Source organism: Oncorhynchus nerka, linkage group LG12, assembly GCF_034236695.1.
Source record: "Oncorhynchus nerka isolate Pitt River linkage group LG12, Oner_Uvic_2.0, whole genome shotgun sequence".
Lineage (NCBI taxonomy): Eukaryota > Metazoa > Chordata > Actinopteri > Salmoniformes > Salmonidae > Oncorhynchus > Oncorhynchus nerka.
The window spans coordinates 44,278,151-44,292,895 of NC_088407.1; the positions used below are offsets into that span (position 1 = coordinate 44,278,151).

The window sequence follows — 14,745 nt, forward strand, 5'->3', positions numbered from 1 at the left end:
ATTAAATCGGGCCATATAAAGCCAAGATATCGTTATATGTAGACTGTGTGATAAACGAAAAAAAAAACAGCGATTTCACAACGTAACGTCATTTTTAAAATTCAAAAAGTAGACGATAAACTTTCACAAAACACTTGAAATACGTTTGTAATGCTACTTTAGGTATTAGTAAACGTTAATAAGCGATAAAAATCATCCGTAGGCGATGTACATATCATTAGCTGTCGTCTTGGAAAAAATTTCAGGAGAGAGCTCTTCCGGAATGATCTGGGCGGAGACCGGAGGTACGTCGTGCCCCTCTTTCGGTTCAACCAAGAATCAAAGAGGATTAAATTCACAAGATACTCGACTACATGGGGATGCTGTGGGAGTTGAATGCTCGGTCTTATCTAATTCGGCTCACTGTTAACAATTGCTGGAAGTGGCGCAAGGATATTTATTTCCATTTTCTGTGATCAGGTTTTCCTGCGCTTTCCGATGTAACGCACGTTATGTAATAGCCACAGTCGTGATTTAACCAGTTTTAAAAACGTCCGAGGGTTTCCTATACACACATTCTAACCATATGAACGTACTATATTCCTGGCATGAGTAGCAGGGCGCTGAAATGTTGCGCGATTTTTAACAAAATGTTCAAAAAAGTAGAGGGTATGAGCAACTAGTTTTAATTAAATAATCAAAGTGGAAGTGTTGTCATCGATTCCTTGTAGAGACGCCACACTGCTCTTTTAGATGGGAGGCATTAGACCATTCTCTTTGTATGACTGGTGGAGGATTGTCAGGTGTGTCCTTTTGATGCTGAAAGACAAATTCCAGATTTTATTTTAGCATTATTATACAATAGATGCGAAATGGCATTCTGAGATCACTACACACAGTTCATACACGTAACATTATCTAGCTAACAGCAAGCTTTAATTAACTTGGGGTATTTTGTTTAGACGTGTAGCTAGCTAAATAATGAACCATTTAAAGCCCAATCCATCGAGTACTCCAAATACCAACTGATTGTCATAGCTAGCTAAAGATAACAAAATAGGTTCAATGTTATCTAGCTAACATTAGGCTATAACTAGCCATTCGAAATGGCATTCTGAGAACATCACTAACGTTACAGTGTTCATACACGTAAATTAATGTTAGTTAGCAAGCCAGCCATCTAACCTCAGCTAACACTAGCTAGCTAACAGGAAGCCTTAACTTTTTTTTTTTTTTTTTGACATGTAACGTTAACGTTAGCTAGCTAAACAATTAACTATAATCACAAGCTATAGAGTACTAGCAAAAGAAACCGATTGTCATAGCTAGCTAGTTAACCAAATAGGTTCAATGTTAGCTGCTGTAGTTAGCTAGCTAACATTAGACTATAACTAGCCATGCGAAATGGCATTCTGAGAAAACAGGTAATTTACGTTGATCGCCGTTCCTTCCCCATCCATCACTGTCATCAGAAGACTACAATGTCAGCATGACACGATCATCCTCCAGAAAGTAGTCCATCACAACTTTTTCCCTCTAATCCTTTGTTGTTAGTGTAACATATTTGCAGTTCTCCATGATTAACGTTATATCTTTTTTTTAAACTGCAGCCGAAAGGATTGTGTACGCATAAAGAGCATCTCATTTTATAGACACGAGATGCTACAACGCAGAACAATCTGAAACTCATCTCTCGGCAATGTCCAGCCCACTCCTTATCGCAGTTAGCAGGAAGGTTCCTGACTTTTCTTTGGCTAAACAAACTAGACTCGTAATTTAACAACTTTATTCGCAAAAAAAGAAATGTCCTCTCAGTCAACTGCGAAGTTGTTGCCGGTGATGTCTGGGGAGGACCGGCCTTAGAACAGGCCTACAAGCCCTCAGTCCAGCCTTTCTCAGCCTATTGCGGACAGTCTGAGCACTGATGGAAGGATTGTGCGTTCCTGGTGTAACTCGGGCAGTTGTTGTTGCCATCCTGTACCTGTCCTGCAGGTGTGATGTTCGGCTGTACCGATCCTGTGTAGGTGTTGTTAGACGTGGTCTGCCACTGTGAGGATGATCAGCTGTCCGTTCTGTCTCCCTATAGCGCTGTCTTAAACGTATCACAGTGCAGACATTGCAATTTATTGCCGTGGCCACATCTGCAGTCCTCATGCCTCCTTGCAGCATGCCTAAGGCACGTTCACGCAGATGAGCAGGGACCCTGGGCATCTTTCTTTGTGTTTTTCATAGTCAGTAGATAGGCCTCCTTATTGTCCTAAGTTTTCTTACCTGTGACCTTAATTGCCTACCATCTGTAAGCTGTTAGTGTCTTAACGACCGTTCCACAGGTACATGTTCATTAATTGTTTATGGTTCATTTAACAAGCATGGGAAACATTGTTAAACCCTTTACAATGAATATCTGTTATTTGGATTTTTACAAATTATCTTTGAAAGACAGGGTCCTGAAGAAGGGATGTTACTTTTTTTGCTGAGTTGATATATATATACAGTGAGGGAAAAAAGTATTTGATCCCCTGCTGATTTTGTACGTTTGCCCACTGACAAAGAAATTATCAGTCTATAATTTTAATGGTAGGTTTATTTGAACAGTGAGAGACTGTTGTCCCCCTGCTCAAGAAAGCACATATACATGCCTGTCTGAAGTTTGCCAATGAATATCTGAATGATTCAGAGGACAACTGGGTGAAAGTGTTGTGGTCAGATGCGACAAATTTTGATTTGTATTGAAGGTTTTAATGTTGATGTTAGTATGCTCGAGAAGTCCTTGCAAATGTTTTAAATATTTTATCTACATTTATTCAACTCTAATTCTATATTTTTTGCAGAAGAACTCAGGAGCCCATGAGCTCACTCTTTTTCTCTCTTGCTCCCTCTCTCTTTATCTCTCCCTCTCCCCTCAGGTCACGTTCCAACTCCCACCGTCGGCGCTGGAGCACCCTGAGTGGTGGCTGGGGTCCGGGAACAGGTGGCACAGGAAGCTCCGGAGGAACCACTGCCACCACCACCACCTCGTCTGGCTCGGACGCGTCAGTGCGCCTCCACCTAGGCATGCAAGTGCTGCTGAGCAGTGCGAACGAGATGGCTCTGATCCGCTACATGGGCCAGGCTGACTTCGCCCCAGGCCTGTGGCTAGGCCTGGAGCTGCGCACCGCCAAGGGCAAGAATGATGGCCAGGTGGGCGGCCGCCGCTACTTCACGTGCCGCCCGGACTACGGCGTGCTGGTGAGGCCCAGCCGTGTCACCTACCGCGGCATTAATGGTGCCCGGCTCGTGGATGAGAACAGCTGAGGACACTAGGACCCAGGGGGTTGGGTTGGGTTAGGTGGGAGGGTGGGAAAGCAGTAGAGCGAGCATATCGGAGAAACGTTTCTGTTTGTTTTCTTTTGGGGGTGGGGGTTGTTTAGCGATTTTCCTTTGTTCGTTTTTTCTTGGGTTTTGTGTTTGTTTCTTTTGCTCCTTGAAATGTCCCCCAAAAACAACACTACCTAATTAATTATTGTTATATACATTTAAGAAATGTTTTATTTTAAGATGTATGTTATGGTGGTGTGGCTAGCCTACATTTTAACTACACATCAGCTAGTTTGTCCTATTTACTTGCTGATTTACCTGTTTTGTTTTACCTGTTTACTCTACCCGTTGACCATCAATGGACACTAGAAAACTAGATATTACATTTCAAATTGAGACTACGAGAGTTGTCATGCTATTGAACACACTGTAGGTATGAGGCAACATAAGCTTTGATTGTCATAGATATGTTTGATAGGGTGAAAGAAAATAATTTTCAGAAATATTTATACTTATAATTTTACTGTGTGATATGATTTAGTTGATGGAAATGCACTTGATTGATGGAAAATGTGTATAAATCCGATACAGTAAATTAATACTTCCATTCTTCCCTAAGCTCCCTCACTGTACTGTATGTAGAGATTTGAACTGATATCAAAGCTAACCTCTGGTCAGCAACGCAGCTAAGCACCTTAAAGCAAGACAATGTCCTAGTACAGAGGTACTAAAATATCCCCTGATTTGAGCACTTTGGAGTAAATGGATAAGGCTGTTCGTAATGATAATGCAGGGTTATCTGGATTCACTGCTGACTGTCCTAAATGAGCAAGAATGTGCACTGTGTTTGGCCAATACTGAATTTGAATTCACTGCCAACTTGTGCTGAATTGCTAATTGACCATCAGCTCCTACACCCTAGGCACTGCTGTGGATCTGAGTGGATTGGATGGGTGGAAGCAATATGGTAATAGGTTCACCTTGCCTTCTGATTGGCTGGGTAGAAATATTGCTTATACCTATCAATCGGTTTCAGATCTACAGGAGTGCATAAAGGATATGGGCTAGGGGTTGATTTGGAATTCAGCCATATTCAGCCATTAATGCTATGGCACTACTTGAGTACTGGTATAGTGCCGTCAAGTGATGCCAATTTATACAAATATGGTCCTACACTGACGTGACACTCATAGGCCTATTGATGTATGCTACCTACTTTTGGTCAGATTGGACACCCCACTGGCTCTGTGACATAAGATTTGTCTAAAGATAACTTCCATCTGCACGACTGCTAATGACGTCTTATGTCGTCCTTATGACAAACTACAAAATGCTTTGTGAAAGCTGGTTTCCGTGAAGCGTATTCCAAAGTTATATACCGATAAAGATTACAGTCTTGACAAGTCAGCAGGCAACAAGCTATTGATTATATCTGTGGAGAAAAAAAAAGAGACCTTATTTAACACAAGCTCCATGTGCCACCCAATAACAAAGGTAGAACGCAACAGTAGCCCAGATTCTGAATGCGATATACCATTGATCGGTCTGGTTGGGCCCTATGCAATTGAAATGTGTTGGCAGGACGAATCATGGTTGCCTGAGATATTCGCCTGAGGTTTGGAGATGAAAGAAGCTCGGTGGTATGAGTGCTAATTCAACTGCTCGTATCTCTTCTCTGTAGTCAGTTCTGTTATTTCTGTAACAGTCACCGTCGTAACAGTCAGGTCTGTTACGGTCATTGTTGTGGCAATTGAGACAATTGTGTAACAGTCATCGCCTTTTCAGTCAATTCTGTAACACTGTTACTTAGTACTGTTGGGTTCTATGATGTCTTCTCAGACAACACATGATCGGAAAGTCCAAGTTAAAATGCACTTGAAAGTCATTGGTTGCATTGTGTGTCTGCGCAGCGAAAGGGTTTCAGTATGGAATAGGGGCACGTAGTGTAAAAATTGTATTTGTAAAATGAATAAAGATTCTATTCTAATTTCACCGTTAGTTTCTCTCTGTCTTTTGGATGCCTGTGCACCAAACCTCCCATGTGGGCGGACCGTCTATTAGCAAACACCTGAATGACTTAGCAAACTTTCCATCCCTGTTTGTAGCGCATTCGGAAAGTATTCAGACCCCTTGACTTTTTCCACATTTTGTATAAAAAATGTAAAATTGAAATATCACATCTACATAAGTATTCAGACCCTTTACTCAGTACTTTGTTGAAGCACCTTTGGCAGCGATTACAGCCTCGAGTCACACCTCTATTTGGAGAGTTTATCCCATTCTTCTCTGCAGATCCTCTCAAGCTCTGTCAGGTTGGATGTGGAGCGTCGCTGCACAGCTATTTTCAGGTCTCTCCAGAGATGTTCAATCGGGTTAAGTCCAGGCTCTGGCTGGGCCACTCAAGGACATTCAGAGACTTTTCCCGAAGCAACTCCTACATTTTCTTGGCTGTGTGCTTAGGGTCATTGTCCTGTTGGAAGGTGAACCTTCGCCCCCCAGTCAGAGGTCCTGAGCGCTCTGGAGCAGGTTTTCATCAAGGATCTCTCTGTTCATCTTTCCCTCGATCCTGGAGGGTGCCAGGTTTCCTCCAGACGTGATCAATCTTGGTTTCATCAGACCAGAGAATCCTGTTTTTTCATGGTCAGAGTCCTTTAGATGCCTTTTGCCAAACTCCAAGCGGGCTGTCATGTGCAATTTACAGAGGAGTGGTTTCCATCTGGCCTCTCTACCATAAAGGCCTGATTGATGGAGTGCTGCAGAGATGGTTTGGGATTATGGAAGTTTCTTTCTTCTCCATAGAGGAACTCTGGAGCTCTGTCAGAGTGACCATTGGGTTCTTGATCACCTCCCTGACCAAGGCCCTTCTCCCCCAATTGCTCAGTTTTGCCTGGCAGCCAACTCTAGGAAGAGTCTTGGTGGTTCCAAACTTCTTCCATTTTTGAATGATGGAGGCCACTGTGTTCTTGGGAACCTTCAATGCTGCAGAAATGTTTTGGTACCCATCCCCAGATCTGAGCCTCGAAAAAATCCTGTCTTGGAGCACTACGGAAAATTCATTCGACCTCATAGCTTATTTTTTGCTCTTACATGCATTGTCAACTGTGGAACCTTATAAAGACAGGTGTGTGTCTTTCAAAATCATGTCCAGTCATTTTAATTTACCACAGGTGGACCCCAATCAAGTTGTAGAAACATCTCAAAGATGATCATTGGAAAAGGATGCACCTGAGCTCAATTTTGACTCTCATAGCAAAGGGTCTGAATACTGATGTAAAGAAGGTATCTTTTTTTTTAAATAAATTTGCCTATTTTTTTATTTAATATATTTTAGAATAACAAAATGTGGAAAAGCTCAAGGGAACTGAATACTTTCTGAATGCACTGTATATCTGATGAGAAGAGAGATGTCTGGGGGGGTTACACTTTTTGTTCGATTACAAAATAGGGCTCAACCGTTCTCATTTGGAGGCCAGATTCCATCAGTCCTGTAATAACATGGTTTATTCCCTTTATTTGTTGATTCAACTACTGCTCTGGCACACTGTTTTATACTGAAATACACAGCTCCTTCTAACTCAATGAAAAATATGCGAGTTTCCGGGATTCATGACTTTCCCAAGAAATATCTAAGTATGCCAATTTACTCTGAACAATTAAAGGCCTCTGTAACAATATTTACAGGATGTCCCTATTCAACTGGACAGTTGCTGTTTTTTGCATTTGCCACATGGACAAAAACAATATCTATCTGCTACTGTGTATAAGGGCTCGATTCAATCCATAGCGCTAAAGATCTGTGCTACAGCGCAATAAAAATGGTAAGGCAATGTTCCCACGTTAGCGGAGACTGCATTCATGGTAAACGTCGGCTCAATCAGGAATTTCCTTTCAATTTTAATCGTGCTATAACGCTGAACTTCCACGATACGGAGTGACTCGTGTCCTAAGTCTGAGTGAGTTAAGTAAAGTCTGGCAGCAGCAACCAATAGTCATTATATAGTAATTTATTAATTTTGGCAGATGTCATCTGAAGGGCAACATACAGAGGTTACCAGTCATAGTACAATACATCATAATTACAACATGTTACAGATGCAATTCAGTTGGTTTTTACAAGGAGCAACGGAGTTCAGATGAGTGGCTGCAAAGAAACAGAAAATTATGTGAACACAACCACTGGAGATGAGCAATAGTGCAACATGTTACTTGAACCCTCTATCATAAGCATAAACCAAACAACACCTTGTGTTATCAAATGTTTTCACTAGAACGGCTTGTAAAGCTTTATGAAAGAGTGTTCAAGTAAAGGGTTAACAACATAGCCAGGCAAACAACTGACACATTGGCACTTCCTGGATACACTCAAATCAACTTCATCTTAGCTTAGCATAGACTAGCACTCATGTCCATTTGAGACTTAAGTACATGAAAGTTGATTCGCACTGTACATTAAAATTAATTCATAATCACAATCTTTTTGAATGTATAAAAGCAGACTGCATTGACAGTGTTGAGGCTATGCACATTGAATGTAAATGTAGACATGGTTGATAACTGATGGCGTAAGAAGTTAGATCCTCACAAAATATTAACCATAGATTTTTCACAAGTGGACCACAAGCAATTTGTATTCAAACCTTTCACTCAGAATACTTTATATTCTACAATAGTCGTTCTTAAAATAGAAAAGATAAATTATGCAAATGTTTTAACATTGAGTACTTTAAAATAGCAGTTTAGGGGTAAAGACCTATTCAGCAATGTTAAATATAGTTGCTGGGTAAGGCAAAGAAAAAAGTTATGAATCAAGAAAGGGTTGTTGAAAAAAGCCCCCCAGCAAAAATGGCAACATTTCCTATTTTAAAAACACACATTCAAATTAAATTAATCTCCAACTATGTGTCCATGGATGTTGATGGAACACTAATTTCTGTCTTTCCATAGAGGGCCATAATATATACATATCAAAAATCTCCAATGAGAAATGGAAGGTAAACTTGCCTGAATAAACGGTATAAAGTAAGCCCCATAGTATTGTGCCTCGAATAACCTTCTTTATCTCTCTTTCTTTCTCCCCCTTCTCCCTCCATCTCTTCCTCTCTCTCAAACACACAAACATATGCACACACAGATGAATGCCCCTTACTCACGCACCTTAAAGTTAAAAAATAGCCACCCACATGCAGTGCTTATGGCACCATTACACCCCCCCAACAATTCCCGTTCACTCCCACCCTCATACCATAGCAACATTCAACTAGATGAGTGCATTTAGTTTCCAACTATCTGAAATACCATTCATTGGTCAATTTAATTCGACATTGGACAAAAATTCCTGCTTCTAAAAAAATGCCAAATAGCTAACCAATGTCAAATGATTTTGGATATGGTTGGGTAAAAGAAGTGGGTCCATTTAATTATATACAGAGTTCCCAAAATAATAAATAAATGAGAAGGCAGGCAAACATCAACAAACACTTTCATCTTCTCCGGAATCCAGTGTACGATTCTCACAATATTCTTGAAAAAAATCATTTCTGATTGGTGAATCAACTGCCAAGGCCAGAAATCCCAAAGGAAATGGATGAACTGCAATGATTGACGGCCAAATAAGTTAATTAATGCTACAGTCAGTTACACATCTGGCAGATGTGTATTGTTCTCAGTTACCATGTTCTACATGTTTTTGATTGTGAAACACAAACTGTTTGTTGCCCGAATGACTTGTGATGAAAGGCTGCATTGACATCTACAGAGCCACGAATATAAGCGGTCGACTCGTGAAAACATTGCGGATAAATTAACTTGTTCAACCAGATGGAAACGTTTCACCCTGTCCTGTTACAATAGCTGACAACTCATTCAGCCCGCTCTCTTCGTATAGTGTATCACTCCCTTAGCGGCTACATTTTAGCAGGTGTTGCAAAATGTCCATCGTTCCTGTTTTTCTAGCCAATGGTCCACAACTTTTTCTTCCCAATGGTCTTTGAAGCTCTACAATGTGCTTTAAAGTAACTGCCCAGTGAAAATCTAACTTTTATATTCTGTTAATGTTGTTGACTCGTCCGATACTCGTATTTGTGGCCAAAGCATGAATTGGGGGGGGGGGCACTTCAAAACTCTCTTTAAAAAAATGGTTGCTATTTCCTCATAGAACATATCATCTCCCTGAGGAGGATGAGCTGGCCAATCAGTGGTCTGGAGGAGGATGAGCTGGCCAATCAGTGGGCTACTTACGTGAATATTGTTTATGACTGGTATAAGTCCACACCATTCTGTTGTTGGGGTACGCGCACACCATTCCAACACAGAAAAGCTACTTTTTAACATACTAATTTAACCATTTTTGGAAGGAAAACTATTTCTCTCATATTGTAAGTAATTATAAGTCAAATTTAATAGAAATCTGGAAACACTGGGCAGTTACTTTAACACCCATTGGTATTTCCGCAACCATTTTAGAGATTATTTTACCTTTTTTTTGGACTCTGCAACCATTGGCCAGGTAAAAATGGGTCAATCCAATCTGTGGATGAAACCAAGGTGTCGAGACGGGGGGGGGGGGGGTCGTAAGGCGGCGGGTACTGTCCTGACACAATGTTGCACTGTGTACCATCTAGTCTGGCTGTACGCCTATCTGCCTATACACATGGTCTCTGAGGTGAGAGACAAAAATAAAGATGGAGGTTGGGCTAAAGCACCGTGGCATTGTGGCCCTCCATCCGGGGCAGCCTGGGGTCCTGCACCGTCCCCATGGTGACCAGCAGCGGACGGCTGTCCTCGGCTTTGGCCGTCGTCGAGCAGCTCAGCGACAGCTGGGTCCCCTCCACTCCTCTCTGGAGGGCCACGGGTGGCGGGGAGGAGGAGACGGGGAGTATGGGGGTTGACAGGGTTAGTGTGGTGGTGGGTCGCCTCCAGGGGCAACCCTTGCTCCTGGTAGCCGTAGCCGATGTTCCCGCAGGGGAAGTGGCGAAGTCTGAAGAGGGGGACTGGGGGAGGGTGGCAGAATCTAACAGGAGCGGGGTAGGGGCAGTGATATCCGAGAAGGTGGCCTGGGGTGGGGGAGGAGGGGGCAAGAGGGGCTTGCAGAGCCCCTGCTGTTGCTGCTGATGTTGGTGGTGCAGGAGCTGCATCTGCTGTTGTTGATGCTGTTGCTGCTGTGGATGGAAGGGATACGGTGGCTGGAACTGCTGCTGCTTGTGCTGCTGTTGCTGGAGACCCAGGGCCCCCGCAGCCTCGGCCACAGTCCGCCCCTGGTACTCCTGCCCCTCGCCCGGAACCCTCCCACCTCCAAGCCCCCACCTCCACTGCCCATGTATCCCTGCCTTTGCTGCTGCTGCTGTTGCTGCTGCTTCCTCTGCTGCTGCTGGAGGAACCAGGAGCCATAGGTGGGGTTCCACAGGTTGGTGGGCTTCCCATTGTGACCATCCTTATCCTTAGGGTAGCCCTGGGTGAATGCCAGATTAATGTGGCCCCCCTCTGGGTTGGGCTGCTGGGTGGAGATGGGGGGAGGCGCCTTGAAGGTGGAGATGAAGGAGGTGGCTGTGATGGTGGTTGTGGTGAATGTCTGAGGGTGGGGGTAGAACTGGGGTTGTTGCGCCATCATCTGGGGCTTGACAGTTTCGGGGGGTTGGCTGGAAAGGAGGAGGGGCTGCTTGACTCTTCGTTTCTCCTCGTTGGAGTCGGGGGCAGAGGGTGGCGGTGCAGGGCCCTCCCCGTCGGCCATCTGAGTGGACACCAGCAGGGGAGAGGCCGTGAGATCCTCAGGGCGCATGGGCACCTGCTCCTCCGCTTCGGGGAGGGGCCCATATTCCACAGGCAAGGTAACAGTCACCACATCGGGGTCCTGGAGAGGATAGGGGAGCATTAGACACTAACAATGGCAAACAACGTGCAATGACATCATGAACATTACCGATGTCTGAATTTGTAGAAATGACACTACACAAGTAGAGTTCAAAATGTCAATTCTAATGCAACCATGATTGACTTTATTTAAGTAGATGACAGAAACAATCCCAAGAGGAATACAGCTTTTACACACACAGACAGACGAGTTATGAGCTGTATCACATTTTAAAATAGCCATACATAATAAAATAACCTCTTGGCAGTTAAACAGACATTTAATACTTGAGCACAGTTCCAGTGCAGATGGGTGTTGACTCTCGATGTTCACACTCCCTACCTGTAAGCAGTAGTCAATCCTCTCCAAGATGGTGGAGAAGTTGGGCCTGTCCTCCGGTTGATGCTGCCAACTCTGTGTCATTATTCGGTATCTGAAACACATACACACACACACACACGACCACAAGCACAATCAAAAACCATATTTCCCCCTTCGATGATAATCATTTGACAGACACAAACTCACGCACACTTTATCAAAAGTGCCGCCTCCCCGTCATAATACCACTCAACTGATTTAATACAAATCATTCTGAATTAAGTGTAATATCCCACTAGTTTGAGTGATCACCGTTGAAAAGTCAGTCGGGGTAAAACGGAATCCTGGGGTACCCCCAAGAAAGTGCAAAATCAAGCTTGTTTCTGAATTAGATTTGACTTGCAATCATTACTCTTGTGTAATATTCTTTGGCAATGTGACATGCCTATTGTGAGCCCTTCGTGACGCAGATTAATTGTAACACATGGGAACTGTGTTTATTTTTCAAAGAAAAAACGTGGTGATACAAAGGCTAAAACTGACAGCCGGCAGAGTTCAAAGGAGAATCAGGACAATAAAAGTGGTTTGTCATGCATGGAGTCGGCGTGAAAGATCAGCGATGGGCGAGAATGTGATGAAAGCTTGAGAAGTTATTGGTATTTTGTGTGTTTGTTTGCTTGTATCCATGTGTATATCTGCATTCTATGTGTGTGCATGAGTGAAAACAGTATACTGTGAGGTTGTGTGTGTAATCTGTATGTAACAGAGTAAATTCCATCCCTATGTGAGTGACAGTTCAGACAGGGACGGAAGTTGACTGAGTGACAGTTCACTTTCAATCTCAAGAAAGTGCTTCACTAGCACACATCTGCTACATGTGTTTGGGTGGTATGTGATTGGACTTACACGGGCCCTGGGCAGTTTTTGGGAGGGTCCATCCTTCCCCCGCTGGTGACAAACTCCAACACTTCCTGGTTACTGCGACTGGGATAGGGCATATAGCCCAGAGAGAAGATCTCCCATAGCAAAACACCAAAGGACCTGAGAGAAAGTAGGAGAGAGAGGTAGGAGGAAGAAGGAAAGTGAGAGGGGGGGAGTGAGAGGTAGGTGAGGGAGCAAGAGAGGAATAATTTGTATTTAGTTTTTAGACGGGAGAGAGAATCATAAATCTTAAGGGTGATAAGGGCAAAGTGAGGGGTGAAGGAGGGAGGGAGGAAGCCTAGTGGTTAGAGCATTGGGCCAGTAACCGAAAGGTTTCTAGATTTAATCCCTGAGCTAACAAGGTAAAAATCTTTTGTTCTGCCCCTGAACAAGGCAGTTAACCCACTGTTCCTAGCCCGTCATTGTAAATAAGAATTTGTTCTTAACTGACTTGCCTAGTTAAATAAAGGTTACATTAAAAATAAAAAAGGAGGACAGCAGATAGAGTAAAAGAGAGGAGGCTTTCAAAAGGTGAAAAAGATAAAGTTCCATTGAAGGACGGAAAAGGGGAGGTAATGGAGACGGAAGGGTGAAATGAAAGGGAGTGACATTCAAGAGAACTGAGACATCATTGAGAGTGAGTTGCAATGGAACGTACCACGTGTCTGTTTTGGATGTGAAGATCCCCTCCATGAAAGCTTCGGGAGGCATCCACTTCACAGGCAGCATGGCGCGCCCACCCTTTCTGTAGTAGTTCGCCCTGTGTGGAGACAAACCCGTTCACACACGCAGGGGGATCTTGTTAGACACGCTGCATGACTTTATTGAAAGCACAGCAGGTAGAAAAAAGGATGAAAACAGAACAGAAAGAAAAAGAGGAAAATAAATGAAGACAGAGCCCCTAGTTTGACTCCTAATTATCCTTAAACCTCTGAAGACTAGCCACTTCCATTCCAGTTGGAAGAACTTAAGTGTTTTATCTCGGAACACTCAAAAGTTGGATTCTCCACCGACTGTAGTATAAAGGGAACATGGGTGTTAATAACACTCGGTGGAGACTAAGGATCCTGAATGCCTGAGACATGCCATTAAGTTATCCTGACAATCACACCTCACTATTGTTACAGCCCCCCTCGCCCCATTATTGTAACTTAGGGGTTGAACAATAGTTCTATATATCTACAATAGTTCTATTTAATCTTCACTCATCGTGGAATTCTATGAGTTCCATCATGATTCAAATAGGTTACATGTCAATAGGTTAAATGAACAACTACACGGATGTGACAGAGGAAAGAAAGGTAAAGTAATGGAATGGAATAATGCAAAATGTAGGCTACAAATTTAAGGAAACTAACACTAATGCTACAGTTATAAATGTATGTGGGTATTACCAAAGTTAGACTCTGATAGTGGCTAATATTTAAAACTTCTTAGGGCTAGGCCCCTTTTTTCCCCATTTCCTCCTGAATGACGTGCCCAAATTAAACTGCCTGTTGCTCAGGCCCTAAAGCCAGGATATGCATATAATTGGTACCATTGGAAAGGAAACACGTTGAAGTTTGTAGAACTGTTAAAATAATGTAGGAGAATATAACACAATAGATATGGTAAAAGAAAATCCAAAGAAAACCCACAGTTTATTTTTTATTTTTTAAACACCATGGGAACGCGCAGCAGTCATACCGCTCAGGATGGAGATGCGTTTTGTCTCCTAGGGATGAACGTACTTTGGTGTGAAAAGTGCGAATCAATCCCAGAACAACAGCAAAGGACCTTGTGAAGATGCTGGAGGAAACAGGTACAAAAGTATCTATATTCACAGTAAAATTAGTCCTATATCGACATAACCTGAAAGGCCGCTCAGCAAGGAAGAAGCCACTGCTCCAAAACCACCATAAAATAGCCAGACTACGGTTTGCAACTGCACATGAGGACAAAGATTGTACTTTTTGGAGAAATGTCCTCTGATTTGAAAATAGAACTGTTTGGCCATAATGACCATCATTATGTTTGGAGGAAAAAGGGGGATGCTCGCAATCTGAAGAACACCATCCCAACCGTGAAGCACGGGGGTGGCAGCATCATGTTGTGAGGGTGCTTTGCTGCAGGAGGGTAATGGTGCACTTCACAAAATAGATGGCATCATGAGGAATGAAAATTAACATCTCAAGACATCAGTCAGGAAGTTAAAGCTTGGTCGTAAATGGGTCTTCCAACTGGACAATGACCCCAAGCATACTTCCAAAGTTGTGGGAAAATGGCTTAAGGACAACAAAGTCAAGGTATTGGAGTGGCCATCACAAAGCCCTGACCTCAAGCCTATAGATTATTTTTGGGCAGAAATTAAAAAGTGTGTGTGAGCAAGGAGGCCTACAAAC

The 14,745-nt window shown here is 43.0% G+C and overlaps 2 protein-coding genes across 5 annotated transcripts in view; one reads left to right on the top strand and one right to left on the bottom strand.

The window, feature by feature from the left end:
- LOC115138262 (CAP-Gly domain-containing linker protein 4-like) overlaps window positions 1-5,268 on the top strand; it is a 92,159-nt gene extending 86,891 nt beyond the window's left edge. For all 4 annotated transcript variants that reach the window (XM_029674937.2, XM_065025611.1, XM_065025610.1 and 1 more), the window contains one exon: window positions 2,886-5,268. In XM_029674937.2, the coding sequence (XP_029530797.2) occupies window positions 2,886-3,273 (388 nt within the window). In that variant the 3' untranslated portion in view covers window positions 3,274-5,268. The remainder of the gene's footprint in view (window positions 1-2,885) is intronic.
- A 4,929-nt stretch (window positions 5,269-10,197) lies between these two features.
- LOC115138263 (ALK tyrosine kinase receptor-like) overlaps window positions 10,198-14,745 on the bottom strand; it is a 683,992-nt gene continuing 679,444 nt past the window's right edge. Inside the window, exons 26-29 of the mRNA XM_029674939.2 lie at window positions 13,023-13,124; window positions 12,350-12,484; window positions 11,465-11,555; window positions 10,198-11,122 (exon numbers count right to left, since the gene is read on the bottom strand). Of these exons, the coding sequence (XP_029530799.2) occupies window positions 10,286-11,122; window positions 11,465-11,555; window positions 12,350-12,484; window positions 13,023-13,124 (1,165 nt within the window). The 3' untranslated portion in view covers window positions 10,198-10,285. The remainder of the gene's footprint in view (window positions 11,123-11,464; window positions 11,556-12,349; window positions 12,485-13,022; window positions 13,125-14,745) is intronic.